We start from the raw sequence: 20,872 nt of genomic DNA, 5'->3' as shown, positions 1-20,872 counted from the left end.
GATGTTTCTATGATTCTTTACTTTTTTTGGATTGAAATAAAATTCCATATCAATTTACCTTACCAAAAATCCAACATTCAAAATCACAGACAGAATAATTACATGAATGTTCATTATTGAGATATGAGATATTCTTTTATATAATTATCACTGCAAAAGTGTTCATGTAGGCAAATAAAACAAATAAAGACAAGGTTGTACAGCAAATGGCCAAAAAGAACAAAAGGTTACCATTATAAATTAAGTTTATTTTAAAAAATTAAACGTTTTTTTCCCCCCACTGCAGCTCTGACAGCTGCATGACTGACCTCTGTTTGAGGTCCAATCAGAACAGGAGACAAGCACAGAGGGACATTTCCTTGATCACATTTCAAGTATAACACTGAGCTCTGAACCATCTGCTGATGATGACCCTTTGTGCAGCACAATTTTACAGGAGATACCTACAATCATATCCCATTAGTTGCACATTAAATATAAACCTAGCAGCATTACAGAACAAAGCACATGGAAGTAGGACAAATGATGATTAGCTCTGGAGATCTAGCCATTGTCACAGCACAAACACTGCTATAGCACATACTTAGCATATACAGTACAGCCTCTAGCATTTTAGTTTGTTAAGAAATACCATACCACTATAACTTAATACAAGCACAACATATTGCTGGTGAGGGCCCCTGAAAACGTTTTTTTCTTTTTTTTTTGTATGCATTCACTGACTAATAGGCATAGATAGCTAAGTGCATTGTAAATGGAAGCAATTATACTTGGACTGGGGACACATTGGCATTGCAGGGATATAAAAAAAAAAAAAGAGAAATGTGCATAAATGAGGTTCAACATCAGTTTCAAATCTCCCATCATTCCTCTCTACACTCACTGGAAATGTAATAAATGGTACACATATATTCACTGTGGGTTATACAGTCAAATGATTCAAAGACAACTATTTGTTTTGTATAGGGTATATAAGCACTAGCAAATCCTAATAGTGGTGTTATGGCTTATTCATACTGTAGTATTCACAACCTCCAAGCCATTTGAGAAGGATTCTGCATTAATCATCTCCGTATCCGTGCTGTAAAGTAATTTCCTTGGGTCAAATTAAACTGGTTAGAAGAAGCAAATCTATCAGTACAGTACATCGAATGAGTACAGATTCTTACCAAGAGGTTCAGTTCAGGCTTTGTCCCAATATTGGCTAATGGCTATGAACACATACTCTTCATCATTTTATACAAATGTCTTTAAAAAAACATGCAAATATCACAAATACTGATTAGAAAAACTGAAAAACTCCCCAAATAATGCATCATTAAAAAAATGTATGCTAAAAAAGGAACAACACATTAATAAAAAGAGATGTTTTGGGCCTTGGGGTCCGGAAGTGGCCGGTAAGTGGCGATGATGGTGTTCAGTTGTTGTTCTCCTTTGTGGTAATGGTAACGAGCTGCTTGGCGGCCTTGGCGATGTCATAGGCGCACTGGATGACCTGCTGGGTGACCAGCTGCATGTCTGGCCCTGGGGCACCCTCCGGAGGCATGGCCTTCCTACACTCACTCAGGAGCCGGTAGGCGCTGGAGGTCAACAGGCGCAGGGAGCTCCTTACTGTCTCTGAGCGTGGTCTCTGTATGGGAGGGCATGTTACACACATTGTTATGCTGGGAGAGACAAGACTTTCATAAGAGTTTTGACTACAACAACATTGCTTTAGTTGGGTTAAAACTATAAACATAATGGTTATAATCATTGGTTAAAACACCCTGCAACAAAACCCCTAAAAAAACAACACAGCTAAACGTGTGGGTAGCGGCCCAAAAATATTTGCCAAAATCCCCTATATTCTTCTGTTGGTATTCACTCTCGTTTTGAGTTGCTTAGTGGATTGGATGATTGCACTCTCCCACTGTAATAAGGAAAAAACAACACATATTGGCCATTCTTACACTTTATTCATTTTACACTGTCAGGGACCTCAGTAGCGTGTGGAAGATCCATACGCAGTCACAACAGCTTGGCACCTCCTCATGCTGGTCACCAGCCTGGTCACACACTGCTGTGGGATGGCATCCCATTCCTCAACCAGGATTGCCGCAAGTCAGCCAACATGGTTGCGTTGGTCACTCTGGCATGTACAGCACACCCAAGCTGATCCCACAAGTGTTCAATTGGGTTGAGGGAGGCCATTCCATCCTCTCCACTCCCAAATTCTGGAGGTACTCTGTGATGATCCTGGCTCTGTGGGGGCGAGCATTGTCATCCTGGAGGATGGAGTTAGGTCCCAGATTCTGGAGATATGGGATCGCCACTGGCCCCAGAATATAATTCCTGTCAATTAGGTGCCATTCAGGTGCCAGTCACACACCTGTGACTGACATACACCTGCCAGCACTTGAAGCTCAAAATGAGAGTGAATACCAACAGAAGAATATTGCAGGGGATCATTTTTTGGGGCCATTACCCACACGTTTAGCTGTTACTCATTCTACGAATGCATGATCCTTACAAGTTGTACCTCGTTGTAAAGGTGACTAATCAGGCTTTACAACAATATAAAGACAATACCCATTGGTATTATTGAATACGATGTATGTTGTAGGAGAACTATGGAAAGCTGTGAACGCCCAAGAGCTTACCTTGGGAAAGAGGGCCGCCATCTCTGTTACAGCCACATGTATTCTTTCTGAGCAAGGTATAAAGCTGTAGGGTTGGAGACAAAGGAGACAGGGGTCAGTAACATTGATTAATTATAGAAGTAATTCGGATTCAATGGAGAAAAAACAAAGCAAAAATCTGGAAAAGTTCCAGAAACAAGTCAATTAAACAGAAATTGTAATCCAGGTGAGGGGTGCAATGCCATACCACACTGTGCTCTAGCTAATGAACAGCAGTCCAGTCCAAAGTTAGTGCTTGGTTAGTCTACTGGACACTTGCAAATACTGAATTCTAAATATTAGATTAAGGCAACAATATACAAGGGTAAAACACAGAGACCAGTGAGGAGAGGTAATAATATGTATGAATATGAATTATCGAATATGAGAAAAATACAAATTGTTGTTTGAATAAAGTACTAAAGGGAACCACTCAAACATGAAACTAAACATTAAGGCATATCTAAGCACACAACTTGTTTCCATCTACTTTGAATAGTGTATGTAATGTATTCAGGTACAGTACCTGTTATTTTCTACTTTAGGCCACATATTAGGCCATATACAAGGTTTGCATTAATGTGTTTGCATTGCAAAAAAAAATAAAACAACAAATTAGATCGGGGTTAATGTTAGTTATTAATGAGAGAACTAAGGAGAACAGGCTGTGTGGAACAGCAATTGCAATGTAGAATACAGACACAGAGCTACCTAACTAAAGTCAATGGGCTGAACATGGTTTACCCACATAGCCATTTGAGATAGACTACACTTCAAATCCACCGCAAAGCAAGGAATGAATGAAAGGTATTTAGGCCCAATCCCAATTCACTGGCTCCGTTTTACGCATTAACGTGTAGGGTAGGGGTGTCCCAATTCTTGTAGGGGTAGGGCCAAGGGGCAGGCCTTTTTACAGCTCCAAACAAATGGTTTTTGCCACCAGACTCCGAAGAGAGCCACAAGCAGAGGGTTATGAAATCCCAGAATGCCTTGCAAATCATCGGCGCATAGTGAAAACAGGAATTACAAGCAGGAATTTAACTAAAGTTCAGCCTATTAATTGTTGCTCCTCTAATATCAGTGCAGACTGGCAGGGTAGGAGTACAGGTTGTTACCGCTACTCTAATATCAGTGCAGACTGGCAGGGAAGGAGCAGGGTTGCTAGCCTACAGAGCACCGCTATTCTGTCATGAACTGGCCTGGTAATAAAGCATTGTTCTTTTTTATTTGATGACTTGTTTGAATGCGAGCGTCCATGCTTTTCTATGATACAGTTCCAAAGTGAGTGGCACTCCAAAACAAGCCATAGGAGTAGGAAAAGGAAACGGGATTGGGCCTTAGAGTCCTTTGTCATCACAGTTTGACTTTCTGAGACATAGCTTTTCACACTCACACCACAGCAAGAGAGCAGGTCAGTCAGTCAGTCAGTCAGTGAGTAAGTGGGTGAGAGAGGGGGACAGGCAGGATAGTGTGTGTGTGTGTGTGTGTGTGTGTGTGTGTGAGAAAGAGAGACAGGACACTGTGCCTGGGAGGCAGGGACAGAGGCCAGAGTACCAGGAGGCAGGGTTGGGGGACCGGAGGCTGAGGGGCTGCAGGGGGGAGGGGGCCTTCTCGGCCCAGGGCACCAGGGTGCTGAAGCAGCCCAAGCTGTGCCTGAGCCGACGCACACCCTCACGCTCACACGGTCTGCTTACAGGAGCGAGGGACAGAGGCCACAGAACACACAACACACCCCACAGAACAAAACACCAGTACAGAGGAGAAGAGGAGTAGGACACAGAGAAGGGGAGAACACAAAAAATGAGGCAGTGGGCGAGGGGATGAAAAATACTGAACAGAGAACAGACAAATGCAGTACTACTATTAACAAATGGCAACATTAGGGAACTATAATGGAGAGACAAGGAAGTGAAAGTACTTTAGATAGACAAAGAATAAAGATGGTTATCTGGTTCCAATGTCTCACCTGTCGTGTTTGTTCTCCTGAGCGGCTCGAAGAAGCTCCTGGATGTTCTTGGTGATCTGCTCCGTCTTGCGGATGACGTCCTCGGTGCTGGGAAGGCTGGGGTCTGGTTCTGCCTCCAGGTCGTCCAGCTCCGGGATGGAGCTGCCCTCCCCCAGCCAGCCACTGCTCCTCAGCCTCCCCCTCCTGCCCACACTTCAGGAAGGGGAGAAAGGGTGTTACACTCACTCCAGTCATGGTAGATCAATCTTTATACCGTAGCTCTCCCCTGAGCAAATCTGATGTGCAACACTGAGAACAGTGGTACTTCAAAGGGCCCTCTACAGACATCATTTGTTTAAACTGAAGAGAACTGTTCAAATATTGGTTAAAAAGTGATGTTGTCCATGAACTGAGTGTGTGTGTGTGTTGTGTGTGTTGTGTTCCTACCTTGAGTCGTCCAACTCAGATTCATTGGTTGCATTGTCATAGTCACTGTCTGGTATGCTGCTCTGTTTATCCAGCTTGGAGGTCTAAAATGAGAAGAGGAGAAAGACAGAGTAACAAAATGTGTCATGGTGATAAATGGCTAGAGAAAAACAGGAACAGGAAGTGTTGCAAGATTCACAATGTCAATGCAAAGTGTCATTATCACAATATACTTTCTACATACATAGCACAGTAATAATGTCATCACATCTGAGCATGAACCCTGACAGCAATTGGACTTGTATAACAACAACATTGGCAATGATATTAATGTTTAAATGTAATTAAACTAAAAACCATGGAAGAGAAATGCAGATAACTACTTTGCATGAAACAAGCCAACAAAAGCCAAGAAGCAAAAAATGACAATCACTGTAAAGCTTTTGGAATTTAATTGCCAGGGTTAGTAAAGAGAGGTTATCCAGGGTTCAAATAGTTGCTTTCCCTCTCTATGAAACAATTGTACCAATTGACAACACATGCAAATGTACAATGTTGATAAACTAGTACTAGTCCGTATTGTACATGATCTGGCATGTGAGACTACTGTAGTACGAACCACACTGGACAAATGTAATGGTTGATTGTTACCATGGCAAAAAAAGGAAAAAGTATTCTGGTTGAATGGCTATGAAAACCTTTGAAATCCTGAGTGGAAGAGATTTACAAAGATGATTTAAAAAATAAAAATAAAAAATAAAGTAAACCATGACACAGAATAGTCAAATTAAATATTCCTGAGAAAAGCTTAAAGCAACGTCACTTCACCTGTCTTTGAGGCACATGTCAAGATGAATGAAGGGATGTTTGAGGAGGAAAAATCACTGGATAGAGAAAATAACCTGCTCTGAATTACATGAGAACCATGACCCATTCATTTTCATCCAACTGATCCAAATTGATAGTACACTGACTTTCACAAACTTCCATGAAACTGAGTCGAGGTTCAGATGAATTCTGGTCAAAAGCTCAAGTCTAGCAAACAAACACAGCGACATTGTACAGTTGTGAGGCACAACACTAACCTTCATGATGCTTGAGTATTTGAACTGATCAGCTGGACTATCATCTATACTGTGTGCTCTATCCCTCCTGTAACATTTGAAGCTAGCATGTGAGCTATGAAACAAGACTGAGGCAAAACAGCACTAGTGCACACTACTGAATTTGCACTGTTGATATGTAATGCACATCCCTTGCTCTCTCAGCAGAGACACCATTTAGAGGGCTGCTTGTCAAAGGACGGAGTAGAAAGACAAACAGCCTTCAAGGGATATAAGCCACATACCATACAGTACCTCTCCTAGCCCAAAAGTGCTTAAATAAAATACATTTCCTGGCCGCTTTGCAAGATGCCACACACTACACAGTACAGCAAATGGCTGGAAATGTGATGGGGTTATAGCAGTGACTAGAATGATTCTGTTTGTCACTGTGTCTACAATTCAGAGTACAGATCCGTCACTTAAGACAGAGAGGAACAGACTCCTGAATAATCAGAGAGTTTGGGTGTTACTGGAGGGAGCGGGGGCATGCTGGGTGAAGCTCACTGTGGGTGATGGTGCCAGGTGCTGGTTAGAGATGGAGAGAAATTAAATACATGTTTTTTTTATCTCAACATATTGAATCAGGAAGGAAGGAATTCATATCATTCTGTTTTTAATAGCATGATAGGAAAACGACGTAAGTGCGGTCAAATAAAATGTTGCTCAAGGCACAGATTCTAAAACCTACATCAGGAGTGGGCTTTTTTATAAACATAGACTTCAGTGGGAGATAATAATTCATTAACATGGACCACAATCACCCCTCTATCTTTTGTCACTATGGGGGAGGTTGTGGGATAGCAAAACTGAAACAAAACCAGTATCTGCTTCTAGCTGAGTAACAGGCATGAGAATGAGGATGAGGGAACTGATGGTGGTGGAGATACGTATCAGGTGATGAAGGCAGCCCATTGGTTGGAGGGTCGGCTCATGCAGCAGGGCAGGTAGGGATCAGCATATGGAGGACAGAGGGAGGGAGGTGAAGTAGGAGGAGAAGGAGGAGGAGGCAGTAGTGGCAAGGGGCTCCCAGTGGATTGGCTGCGTCCCACGAGGCACAGACCAAGTGAGGAGGTACTTAACCCTTTGAGCACTTTCGTCCCGCGACCAAGACAGGGTGGATGGGAAGGAGGGGAGGGATGAAGAGGAGGTCACAAAAGCGCCCCTTCCCGTCTAGAAAGGGGTTCAAATCATATGTTTTAATGAGATGAAACATAAAATGGGGCCAAAAGTAGTGCTCCCAAGAACAATGTCTTGTTTGAACTGCAGAATGCATACAGTATAGCAGTGTTTGGGAGCACACAAAAAAACAAAAACAAAAAACAAAACAAAATAATGTGAGAATGTAAAAACAAGATAAAATGTGTTATGGATGAGGTTAACAAGATTCAAATAACTGCATTAGGTTATACAATCATCATTGCCTGGCTGATCTGCATACTGTACATTGAACGTTGCGTCTCTGGGCAGTGGACATATTACATCTTTAAGTACCTCTCAGTGCAAGTTTGTTTCCTGCTAGATTGAAATGACAGAATTATGGGATGAGTTCAAATTCATCAAATTCCCCTTTGTTTGAAGAGTTGGATAACAGATCTCGTTACTATAGTTACTATAGTTGTCATGGAGACAGAAAAAAAACACTGAAAACATTTGCATGGAATGTTTAATTCTTATTTGAAATGGCATACAAACCTTTGAAATATGAAATAACGACATGTTTTATCATCTAAGAGAAAAGTGAAAACATAAAGCAATCATGGAAACACCAGATCCCATGGAATATGGTCCTGAGATAACATTGAGAGTTCTGGCATCCAGAGCGGACAATGAGGAATGAGACTAGCTGTGTGACCTACATGCTTGGCATTGTATTGGCTGGTTACTATATCTCAAGTACTATACCAGAGGAAAAGATAAGATAATACTGTACACTAAATAACTAATAACTTCAAGTAAAAGAAGGAAACAGAGCAAACAGGGGAAACAGGCTGCAGAAAGGATGGATGGACATGAGGAGAGGGTTGGCAGGTGGAGAGGAAAAGGAAAGGCAAAGGCAGGGTGCAGGTCTTACTTACATGAGGTGGGAAGGGTTGCAGGGTGGGGTTACCCTCCTCTGGGTAGGGGGTCTCCCCTTTGGGGAGGTAGGGCTTCAGGCCTGAGCCAGTCTCATACATAGACATGGGTCGGCTGGCCTGTGCAGACTGGCGGCGTTTCAGGGCTGAGGGGCTGGAGGGGTCAGGGTACTCTGAACCGCTGGGGACCTGATAGATATTGGGTGTGACCTGCCGCCTGAGAGAGGTGTTCTCGTATTGCAGAGATTGCAGCTGGAAGAGACGGGTCAGCAATACACTAAGAGGCGCTTTCTTAGCAAGCAAGGTATATTTTTCTGCTCCATACAACTGCATTTTCTATCTTAAAGATGGCTGGGACGCCCTCCTCAGAGATACTATGGGTGTCCCGGCTATCTTAAAGCATGCCGTGTTCTCTAAATTCCACTAAATGTTTATTTGAGGTGTTGTGTTAACAATCTGCACTAAGCCCAATGTCATACTACTCATGTCAGTCTAACATAATAAATAGTGACGATTGAAGCAATTCTTGTTAATCACGCTCACCTCCTAGTGTTACTCATGCTAAGTAACATACTACTCAAAATCAAAAAGCATAGCTAGGGGTAGGAGCAAGCAAAAAGTGCAGCAGGCAAGACAAATAGTTCAGATAGCTCCAGCCGTTGTCTGAACCCACAGACAGGCACCAGGGACAGACACTAAACCAGTGATGCCCCGGTAGCAATGAGGGGTGGAAAAGAGCTATACTCTGATATTTTAAAAGGCAATGCAAAGGCTTAGTCAAAGAGGAGAGATGTACCCATCAGAAGTTAAGTATTTTCTGGAATTGTATATCTGATGAGACTGGTTGCAATACAACAACACTGAAGGGTAAAAGTGTGCTATTTAGTCAGAGAAGGTTCTCAAATCCAATCAGCCATTAAGTTCAAACAATGCCAGTCCACACAGCTAAATCACATACTGTACATGTCAATTACTGGGGAATGCCAAAATGACCTCTAATATTCATCCCATAGAATATTATTATGACTAGCTGCATAGTTGATACAGATTTCCCTTAAAAGTAACCCATACAGTAACATTTTTCACATTTCTTAAGAGGGCATTTCTAAATGTTGGTCTGCCAAGTGTCACACAGATGAACATCTAACCTCAGAATCACCAAGACATGGAAGTGCTTTGAAACATTGGGACTCAGTAACCATTAGCCTATAGTCCACACATGTCTACCTCATCTCACACAGACAGCTAGAATCAAAGCAAGTATCAAGGACATGCTGAATGTCCATGTTAAAGCCCTCTCGGGAAGAAGAAACTAAGTTACAAAGCCATCATCACATAATATTATTCTCACAGTGGAACTGACGTCTAGGAGTGACAGCACTCCAGGTTGGTTAGGGAACAGTCAGCTGTAAAGGTTATGGTTTCACCACAGCAGAGCAATGTGACCTTTTAGAATACAAGGCAAAAAACTGCAACTTTTTACAGGAAAGCTGTGTTATCTCACACTTTCAGGAAGAGTGTTCAGATTAGCTGTTATGTCTATGTGTCTTATGATTGATTAACTTTTATAAAATCACAATGCTGGGTCCCACATACACAACATAAGTAAATTATTCTACTATGTTAGTCATCACACAAATAAGAGAGGGAAAACTCACAGAGTGAGTTATTTCATGCTTATTACTTGAGCATGCCTGTTAGTACCATGTAGGATAACACAGCTTTTACTGTTTATACATGAGGGGAAAAACGTTTTCCACAATTGAGTGGAGCAAAAATGCATCTCTTCAACACAAGATTAAAAGAGTATTTGTCAAGCCAAAACTGAGCGGTGGAGCTAGGGAGAGCAGTCTTGCCTTGCAGGAGAACATCCCCAGTCTGGTGGTTAGGCCCTCATTAGAAGCCCAGTGTGTGGCTCTGTACCTCTCCCACCAGAGGGAGATGACAGAGCTCTGCTGATGGGTGTGCCCCCTAGTCCAGCCCTCCGTCCCATGGCCAAGTGTTGGTGTTAGTGATCTTACTGGAGCTCTGCGGGTACCTTTTTCTGCATCAGCCTCAACTCGTCGCTCAGGTTGCTGTTGACCTTCATGAGCTGCTGGATCTTGGCCTCAGACGCAGACAGGGCGTTCTTCACGTCCAGAAACTCCTGCACAGTGATGGGCCCATCTGACAGGTCTGAGTCCAGACTCTGTTGGGGGCCAGGGTGGAGATCTCTCATTAGATGTCTGTTGGAGGGACAATGACTGGGTTTGCACGATGCACCAATGCTCAGTCTCAGGATATTACCTTGGTGCGATCTCCCTTGCCGGAAGGTGGCTCCTGATCGGTGTCCTCATCAGAGGCCACGCTGTCATAGTCAGGCTGGTCATTGTCCTGTCCCTCACTCCCATGGCGACTACTCACACTCTTCAGGATTAGTTCAACATTATCTGTAATCAAAGCTTAAGTGAATAATGTGACACCTTCCCTTTTTCATATTGAGAAGAATTTTGTGAGCATAAGACCTTTGAGTGAGGTAGTAATACAACACCTTTGGGACTTGCTATAGAATTGCCCTGATGTCGACGTTTTGCATCACTTAATATATCAATGACAAGTGTTGCAAATTCATGTGCGTTGAATCTGGCAAGCTTTTGTCGTCCCTAGAGAAAAGAAAATGGAAATTTTTTAAATTAAAATATAAGCACACCTCCCAAATTCTCATGGAGTCAGAAAGGGGAAAACCAGAACAGGAGAATAATTCTACTAAAACTAAAGCAACATCAACAATGCCGCAATGATGCTAAAAATCAACGTGAGGTAGACTTGCCTGGTTTCGTGTTGACGAATACTCTGGGTTCACAGGTAGGAAAGGCACCACTGTTGTCTCTGTCACCAGGGTACTGTGGTTCTGCGTCGCTAGCCATACTACATAAGTGCATTTCATCAGATAATTGACTTGATATCATTATACTTTTTCCCTGAGACTTTTTAGTTTTCCTCTAATATTATTGCCCTGGACTGTCACTGTAGGTGACAATTTAATTGTTTTTGTGAACATCAACTCAACTCGCAGTTCTAAAGCTGACAACATAATGATAAATGGAACAGCTATTTTATAACAGTCTTTAGTCTTCCATGGCTGAAGGGCTTCCATAAGTGAGCGGACTATAGTATCTACAGGTAAAATAGTTACAACTAAATGCAAAACATTGGTCAACAAAACACAAACACATATTTCCTGGATGCTCTTACCTGCATCAGTCTCTCTTCTGTCCACCTCATCATACACATCCATCGCCAGTTCCTCAAACAAATGATTACTGAGCTGCAATGGAATTTGAAGTTCAGAGTTAGTTCTATATTAATCAGTTTTAGTTCAATCAAATTGGTCCAGATTGTTAAATCTTAATAGTCACTTACCGACTGAAGTTTCTTCTTTGCTGCTTTTGCCAGTTCAGATAAATCTAAACTGCTACAGACAGAATAATAAACATGCTTAGCCTCTGACGCTAAATATTAGGGAAAATGATAAAGCCTAATTATGATAAATACTTACATGTTCCTTATCCATCAAAAGAGGGCAATGAAAAAGATAAAAATGCCTAATTTGAGTTCAAGTATCAGAACAATGCTATTACAACTCGAGAAAGGTACTAAACGCGATATTTTGTGGAGATAACATTTTTTACTTCAACAATTATAGTGCAGTTGTCTGGAGTATGTACAAATTACTCTAGGCTGTTTCCTCTCAGGTACATAATGGTTGTTACAGAGAGCCCAGAAACGTGTCGGGACAGGCCTAAAAGCTAGATTGCGCTCTCAAACTACTGAAAACACACTGCTCTGTATCTGAACCCCTTTAAAACTACACCCACTATAGGTTACTCTAGAATGATTGGTACATTCTTACCTGTCTGCCATCTGTGGGACTATGAAGTGTTGGCTATTTTTATGATCTGAAAGACAGCATGGACATACAACAGTTCATTGTGAATTGAGCCCCTATGGTAATGTATGTTATCAAATGGGCAAGGCCTCCCCTTCACTCACCAGGCTTCCTCCCACAAAGATAGAAAGCCAGTCGATCAGTCAGCTCATACTGAATCTCCACTAGCCTATCAGCCAGCTCGTGGTGGCCTGCTTGCCTGAGAAGAGACAATTGTGCCTTAAATGTTGCAAAATGTATGTATGACAGAAATGTTGCCCTTAGCATCACCTCATGTGACTTTTCTTACTACCTCACTTAGGATTGATGGCAAGATGGATGCTGCCTTACCTTGCATAATCAATGGGGGTCTTGCCACTGGTGTCAGGGGCTCCAGGGTCAGCCCCATAGACAGTCAGCAGCTCTGCCTGAGACACCTGGCCCGCCTTGGCAGCCACATGCAGGGGTGTGTTCCCTTTTTCCTGTAGGAGAGGGAAATGGACACTCAAAACATTAAAACACTTAATGGAGAGGACAAGGACAAGGTGGAAAGTTATACTGCATGTTTGAAAGTTAGGACTGTGTGGTGGAGAAATCTACAGTGACTCTTACTGGGTGAAAGAAGTTGGCCTGGGCTCCCAGAGATAGTAACCTCAAACAAGTCTCAAGATTTCCAGTTCGGACGCTAGAGTGAAGTTGCTGAGAAAGACAATTAATTATCAGTAATATTTTGCTCATTCAAGCTTAATGCAGTCTTGGGAGGTGTTATGTTGTCGACAGAGCATGTTTATTTCTCACCTTGCTTAAGTCCTTGGCTGTGAAACTGTCATCATCTCGACAAGGCATCCGGTGGACAAAGGCCAACATTTGATATTTGGCCTTTATAAACTCTGTCTTGTTTGGACTGTAGGGATGATACAAAACAAAATTAAATTGGAACATAGGTGGTATCAAACTGAACAAAAGACAGGTTGAGAAAAGACTGAGGCTTTCAGAACGACCATTTCAAGCTTGTTACGACAATCACTATTCTTGTTTTAGTAAACTGACCATCTACCAAAAAACAGTTTGGAATCTAAATCTGTTCGGAACGTTTACTGAGGCCGACAGTAACAGAGCCAGTTAAACCTCCTTTATTTTTTGAGCAACACTCCACTGCTGGATCACTACCATCAGATACTCATGACTCACTGCACTTTGTCCTGAGGGTTGGCTTTGCGTTTCCCACTCATTACAGATGCTGGGTCCAGTAGACAGTGCTCCCATATCGAGTTTGCACCATTGTTGTATAACGTCTGAATCATCTGAGTGACAAGAGAAAGATAAGAAATGACGCAATTAATATTTATGTCATTTTGTTTCGTTTCAATTCAGGTTGCCTTTTTGAAAAAGCAAAAAAAAAACTAAAAGGAAACCTAAAAAAAATGTATGACACAATTGCTATTTCAGGACATGATCAATAGTGCTTTTAGAAAGATGAGGATCCTAGATGAAAGAAGCTAGTTAGATCAGCAGCCTGGCTGCTTTGCTTCTATATGCTATAATGTTCTCTCAATTCATTTTCTTTTGAGCACAAGCAAAAGAAAGTCTTCCCGAGACATACAACAGAGCTATGATGATACTTGATCGCACGCCAGGACAATGATCTCATCTCAGCATCCATCCAACAGAGGCATTAACTCAAACCGAACTTTAAGTCTCCAGGACCCTTCAGTTCTAGAGGAGAGGGGACAAAACAACTCAGAAGACGCGTGAGTGTGTGCTGTATGCTCTTACTTGTAGCTGTGTAGGAGGCCATGGTGTGTGTGTCAGGTGACGGACTTGTGAGCTGTGTCTTCCCAGACTGCGATGAACACTACAGCACTCATCACAGATCAACACCCCTCGGTTCACGGAGGCCCAACGAGGCTCTGAGTGAGAGGAAATAAACATACAGTAATATGATTGATTGCATCACCTCAATATAAATGAATTTATGGTTTGGGCAGTGGGTGGGTACTGCCATTCATTTGGTGATGGTTCATTTGCTGTTTGACATACTTCAATGCATTCTCAGTAGCCTAATACATTGAGAAGAATAGGCAAATTATTTTGTAAGTAACACATTGAAACAATGCCTGTTCAACTTGATTTGTAGTCCCGTCGTTTAGGCTACATTAGGTATGAATGTCACTTTTCATATCCTCTAGCAATAACTGCAGTCAAGCTTTGGGGATCAAGTTTGAAATAGCCTATATCACAAGCTAAGCTATCACAGCTTTTCTTGGTTTCTGACACCTTCCCCATGACTGGGCTTTTCCACAGCTCACATCCATTATTCAAATCTCTGGCATGCCGGCTTTGGCAGGCCACTTCACTTTTCACTCAGCTGCAAACTCCGGGCCCAGCCTTGCCATTCTTGTGGCTTCACACTTCCACTGTACAGCCATCCTAGACATGTCCTTGGAATCTATATGCCTGAAGTCTAGGCTAACTTACCCTGCTCAGATCGCTGCAGATAAAGGAGACATGATTTAGGCTGATGTAACCTGAACACAGGCACATATAGGCCAGGTCTTGTCAGTTAGGCTATTTTGACCAGCAGGATTGTGAGAGTTAGGTTAGGCTACATTACAATGCAAGTCAACAAGGAAATAGCATTACTCTCCAACTCCCTGAACTGAAACATTTTTAACTTTGTGAAACTTTTATAAACCCAGGTTCTCTACATATAGGCAAGTGGTAAAGTCCTGCAGAGTGCAAAGTGGGAAGTTAAACCACATACTTCCATATATAGAGTGTGTCATAGGCGTAATATGTAAATCTCATCCTTTAACATAGGCCTAGCTGAGCAACAGAGCAGTTTCCTCTTTCACAAACGTTCAACAAGCCACAAACTGCATGCACTCGAGAAGCTTGAGCACTGTCATATTAACGCTAACACATTCCCCGGTTTAGGTAGTCTAAAGGGGTCAGAGTAGAGATAATGACAGAAGGACTGAGCATGAGACATTTATCTAAGGTCACTGGAGCTTCAAAGAGAGCAGCTAACTGAGGAGAAAAACTAGGCCTACACTAGTTTGAACTTGCAGACTGTGCTGGCAGAAAACAACAAACACAGAATGAGGGAGGGATACTGGGATGATCAAAAGGTATGCCTATAGGCTACAGACCTAAGACAGTGTTCCCTTCCAGTCCCCTGTAAATAGAAGACTGTCAGTATAAGGCCTGGTCCTTGAGATGTTCAGGCCTACTGATGTTTCTGGCACTACCCATCATGAGGCCTGCCTTAAATGCCTCTGGCCTGCAACTCCCCATGCCATGTGACTCAACAAGCACAAGGAAAGAACTGATACACTGGTCTACTGATATGAAGATCTACAGCAATAAGAGGTCTCTGTGTTCTGGAGAAAGATTAACATTTAGAGTAGGCCTAAAACAACAAGGCAAGCCTCTGCTTTCCTTTCTTGATTCCCTATGTATTGGCACACTTGGTTGAGAAAAGAGATGTTTGCCTCCCCATGGTGACTTGCTCTTTCACTTCCTCATGGTTAAAGATGGAGATGCAAAACTGCAGACAATCATTCAACCAAAGAGTAGGCATATTGCAATGCATCTCAAAATGAATTTCAATTTAGTGTCTGTGTGTTAGTTTAAAGTAGGCCTATACAGGCTACTGTTTATGTGGCTACTGTTTACACAGATCATCTTCAGGTCATAAGCATTTGGCAGCCTGGGAGCATCCAAATCGAACATTTATTATTTTTACTCATACTGGTTGACTGACACACATTAAGCCCATCTAATTTCGTCTTAATTAAAAGACAAACTGACTGACTGAGACACTGACAGGCTGATTGACTGAGCACCTGACACTGAGATTAGTGGCAGCAGGGTTCGTCATATCTCCCTGGCGACAGCTGAAGTGTGGGTAGAACAGCTGCAGGGGCCACTAGCCAGGGCCTGGCACCTGGTCCAAACTACTTCTCTGTGTCTCTGCCTTCCTGCCCATTGAGGACTGAGTGCTGACCGGCCCAGTCTTTCCTCAACAAGTGTAGGCCTAAGTGCTGCTAAATTAAAACGTCATCTGAAACTGCTAAAAATATTCAGACCCCACAACAACTGGTCATAGCGACATGGAGGGGCAGTCCAGCCCAGCTGGTGTTGGGAGTCGGGACCATGACTAATTTTGAGTGAGATAGCCAGGGATATAGGCTAAAGGACAGTGAAAAGCAGCGAGTCGCACTGGTATGAGAAGTTAGTCGTTCTTATTAAATGGACATACTTTAACATCCTTCAACAACACACAACACATCCTTCATCACACAACATTCAAATTCAAAAACAATAGCTAGCATAGGAATTCATTGTGTATCCTCAGCATAGGCCCAGTTAATTCACTCGGCATCCTGTTTTTCTTCCTGTGCTCATTGGACATCACAATGTCATTGATTCCACGATTATATTACACAAAGTGGCCTTCACACTGCAGCATTGAATCACAAACGTCCAGAGACAATTATAGGGGTTGCCAAGAGGCAAACACCTCTAAGGTGAAATCTAAAACCTTAACCTCAGGGGAATTTAATACTGCTGCCATTAATCATTGGGTTATTAATTTCAGAAGTCTGAATCCTACTAGACCATTATACTCAACATAAGTCTAGTGAAACATCCATGGTCAGAGAAACATCTGCAAACCTCTCCTGTCCTGTGCTTAAGACCTCTGGTTTTAGGCTCTTGACTATTGTGGTATGTGTCATATTAGATACAGTGGGGTGCAAAGATTTGGGCACCCCTGGTTTAAATGTCTGTTATATAATTCATCTCCAAGTGATTGAAAGCAAACCTGAACACGAAATGCTACAAAGTTAAACATGACACCTTTCTGCAAATTTTAAAGCAAGTTTTCTTTTTCTTTTCGAGTTTTTAAATGATAAAAAAGGGAAAGGGCCCTGTGCAAAGGTTTGGGAACCCTTTTGGATTATTCTTTGTTACCTTTTGAGAATATGATTACTAAGGCCCAGACCAAGGTGATCAATGAGTCAGGTGAATATAATTCCAGGATTTAACTATATATTCTGAAGTAACTCCATGCCTTCTAAAGTATCCGACTGCGGTGGCTGTTGTTAAAAACCATGGGTTCCTCTAAACAGTTGTCCAAGGATGTCAGAATCAAGATAGTTCACTTCCACCAGCAAGGAGAAGGCTACAAAAGACTCTCGCAACGATTCAAACTACCCATTTCCACTTTCAAAAACATCATCAGAAAATGGAAAATAAATGGAACAATTGAAGTCAAGGCAAGATCTGGAAGACCAAGAAGAATTTCAGATAGAATGGCCCGAGATATGGTGAGAAATGCTCAAAAGAACCCACACATCACTGCAAAAGAGCTGCAAAAAAAGAGTAGCAGACACCGGTCTAGTTGTTCACAGGACAACAATACAGAGTACCTTAAACAACAAAGACCTACATGGCAGAGTTGCCTAAAAGAAGCCTTTCCCTCAACACAAAATTAAGCGTCTGAAGTATGCAAAAGAAAACCTTGAGAAACCTGAAGCCTATTGGAACTCATTGTGCTTTGGACTGACGAAACCAAAATGTTACTTTTTGGCCACAACCAAAGAAAAAAGAGTGAAGCATTTGTAGAGATGAACACCTTGCCTTGAGAAGAACACCTTGCCAACTGTTAAGCATGGAGGTGGATCCATTATGCTTTGGAGTTGTGTAGCAGCTGGGGGCACAGGCAATATTGTGCAGGTGGAAGGAAGAATGGATTCCACCAAATATCAAGACATTCTAGAGTCTAATGTTCGATGGTCAGTCCAGAAATTGAAGTTGAAGAGAGGTAGGGTATTCCAGCCATGACAATGACCCGAAGCGGTTTTGGAATGGCCATCAGTCCCCAGACTTGAATATTATTGAAAATCTGTGGAGAGATCTCAAACATGTCGTGCATGCAAGAAGGCCAAACAATATTTCTGAGCTAGATAGAGGTGTTTCGCCAGGAAGAATGGGGGAAAATTCACAAAACAAGAATTGAAAGACTCTTAGCTGGCTACAGGAAGCGTTTGCAAGCTGTTATAGTTGCCCAAGGAGAAGTTACAAAGTAGGCTACTAACTGACAGGCTTCCCAAACTTTTGCACAAGGCCTTTTTCCTTGTTTTATTATTTTGAAACTGTAAAAAGTAAAACAAAATGTGATGAAATGTGTCATGTTTAACTTTGTACCATTTAGAGGTTAGGTTTCCTTCTTTTCACTTAGATATTAATTGTAAAGGGCATTTTGACTAGGGGTGCCCAAATTGTGCACCCCACTGTATATTATATTCTCTGTCATGAAGGTGAATAGATAATGTCATCACACATTACCACATGAGTCAGCTCCTTATACATAAACTTAAAAAAGCATAATTCTCAAAAGATCTACTCATCCGTCCATATCTGTCTGATGAGAAAAAGCAATTCATTTCCACATGTTACTTCCGTACTGGTGAATGCAAATCTACATTAATGTCACAGTGAATAAACAGGAGACTATTTATTGCAGAATAATAATACTACAAAAATAATAACACCAATGAGAGATGACATCATCATGCATGGCATTCTACTCATGTCCTGCAAAAGAATGGGTGGACCCTCACCCTGTCTGCAGCAGCAGTATTGATATGAGATTGTCTTTTCGCAACCAAACTCCAACACCGGAGGCCACAGCTGTCTTTCAACAACTACTATTACATTTCTACTATACATTCTTTAAAATATATATATTTCCCTCCTCATCTTTCTGTCAAGCCAACTTAACAGCTAGCTCGTTCTAACACGCGGAACTGCTCGTTACAACAAGGTTCTTGTCATTAGTATGTTGGATCAAGTCTAACGGCTAGTTTGTAGCTACCAACAAAAAGCCTACTAGTTTATCGTAGCCATCAGTCATCTTTTTAAATGTGTGACTTACCTGGGACACTGCAATCTGCGCAAACCTCACTACTCCTTAACCGTTTAGACATCCTTTGCCGAGATAAAGAAGGCCTTTAAAAGGTCAAGGAAATTGAATTCGGTTTATATACTCATTTCGATGGCTATTTTGAGGACCTAAGCAACTAAATGCATGTCCAGTTGTTGCAAATGACACAACAATAAATTGACAAAGACTGTTTCCTGTCCTGGTTTTACTCTAGCTAGCTTCGACAGCCTATAAAACGAGTGAGAGCTGCTAGCACAACACACAAGCAGCAGCTGCGAGTGTCAAGACGGTGTCCTGCTATATCCGACTCAGATGGCTCGGGTAGCGTTCCCGGGGGTTCAGATGCTGAGATGCTGCGCGGCTTGACATTTCCGGGATATTGCGCAATAATCAGAATTACCTATTCAATGGATTTAAATGGATTTTGGTGCAATTTGGCTAATAGGCGTTTGTATTTATGTATCGTAATGTATGTGTAATTTAGCCAATATGCTTGTATCGAGCTAGCTTTATGTCATCTAGACTCACTCACTACAGTATTTACCCAATTAACATTAGGCAACCATCATAAGCGCTGTTCAATCACGATGATTCATCAGCGCGAGTACATTTCCACACTGATTTGGATTTCAATATACAGTTGTTGCCTCTCTTTCTTTTTCTAACGTAGTCTGCGTGACATGATATAGATGTTCTTTGCCTCTTCAAGCGTGAGGGTTCAATTCCCACCTGGAGAGAACCGATGCTTATGGGTTGTAAGTGGACATAGGGTGTGCTTACATTTGATCGATTCAGTGGCTTATAACAACCTTTGTGTGTGTGTGTGTGTGTGTGTGTGTGTGTGTGTGTGTATGTGTATTAACCACATCCATCACCACCACTTTTTCACTTAAGATCCCTGGGGCCTTCTCCAGAGGCACAACCGAGAGCATCCTGACGGGATGCATCACTGCCTGGTACGGGAACTGCACTGCCCAAAACCGCGAAGCGCTGCAATGATCAGCGGATGTGAGCTTCCCTAACATCCACGACACTTCCAAGGACCGGTGTGTCAGAAAGGCCCTCAGGATTATTAGGGACCCCAGCCACCCCAATCAGAACCTGTCCAAGCTATTGCTGTTGGGGAAACGATACCGAAGCCTCTGGGCTAAAACCCAGGCTCCTGGAGAAATACACTGGAAGAATACAAAACACTGCCACCCCCCAGCCAACCCCAGACACACTACAGAAATACACATCATTACAGTATTATACAACAGTTAGTTCCGACCAAGTAAAGAGGCATTCCATGAGTGCCGATATACAGTATAAACAGCACTGGGACTTTTAACTATATTTATCACTCTGCCGCACAGGTGCTCTATTAAATTACCGTTAATTAGACTACATTAACAGTCATTATCTATCAGGTTATCTATCAGCATTTACATGCACACCTTAATCCGATTACGGTCAATAATCGGGTTATTGGAATATCCTGATTAAGGTGTTTACATGTGCTGTAGCGACTGGCGTATTCGGTTTTCATGTTAATTGTCATATTCCGATTCGGTGGGAGGGACAATAGTTGTTACTATAGTAACCTTAGTGTTGGTAGCTTGGTTATGGTCGTTGAGCAGGCGTTAACCCACAGCTAAGCCATAATGCTTGTTTCCAACATAGTCCTCCGTTATTGTGTTCTCCTACTTGCGCTTTTGAACCACAATTTAACTACACCACTGATTCACTTTGTCCTTCCAATAAAGTTATATTCAGTTAAATTCAACATTGGATGTCAAGAGCGAGAAGAAATGGTGAACGAGTGTAT

At 42.2% G+C, this 20,872-nt stretch overlaps 1 protein-coding gene across 1 annotated transcript; it reads right to left on the bottom strand.

Annotated features, from left to right (window-relative positions):
- Positions 1–226: 226 nt before the first annotated feature.
- git2a (G protein-coupled receptor kinase interacting ArfGAP 2a) lies at positions 227–19,166 on the bottom strand. Its single transcript, XM_080532508.1, has 20 exons — positions 19,057–19,166; positions 13,890–14,023; positions 13,305–13,417; positions 12,912–13,017; positions 12,726–12,812; positions 12,465–12,595; positions 12,239–12,333; positions 12,099–12,144; positions 11,609–11,660; positions 11,441–11,513; positions 11,016–11,113; positions 10,737–10,848; positions 10,493–10,635; positions 10,245–10,394; positions 8,210–8,458; positions 7,215–7,304; positions 5,050–5,132; positions 4,624–4,815; positions 2,640–2,703; positions 227–1,630 (listed from the first exon to the last, which is right to left on the bottom strand). Exons 1-20 carry the CDS (start codon positions 19,106–19,108, stop codon positions 1,418–1,420), a joined length of 2,283 nt encoding a protein of 760 aa, XP_080388634.1. The 5' UTR covers positions 19,109–19,166; the 3' UTR covers positions 227–1,417.
- Between the last annotated feature and the right edge of the window lie 1,706 nt (positions 19,167–20,872).

Source organism: Nansenia antarctica, assembly GCF_963989245.1.
Source record: "Nansenia antarctica genome assembly, chromosome: 5".
Lineage (NCBI taxonomy): Eukaryota > Metazoa > Chordata > Actinopteri > Argentiniformes > Microstomatidae > Nansenia > Nansenia antarctica.
The sequence above is the reverse complement of the archived record's forward strand: the minus strand, read 5'-3'. Positions and strand labels throughout refer to the sequence as shown.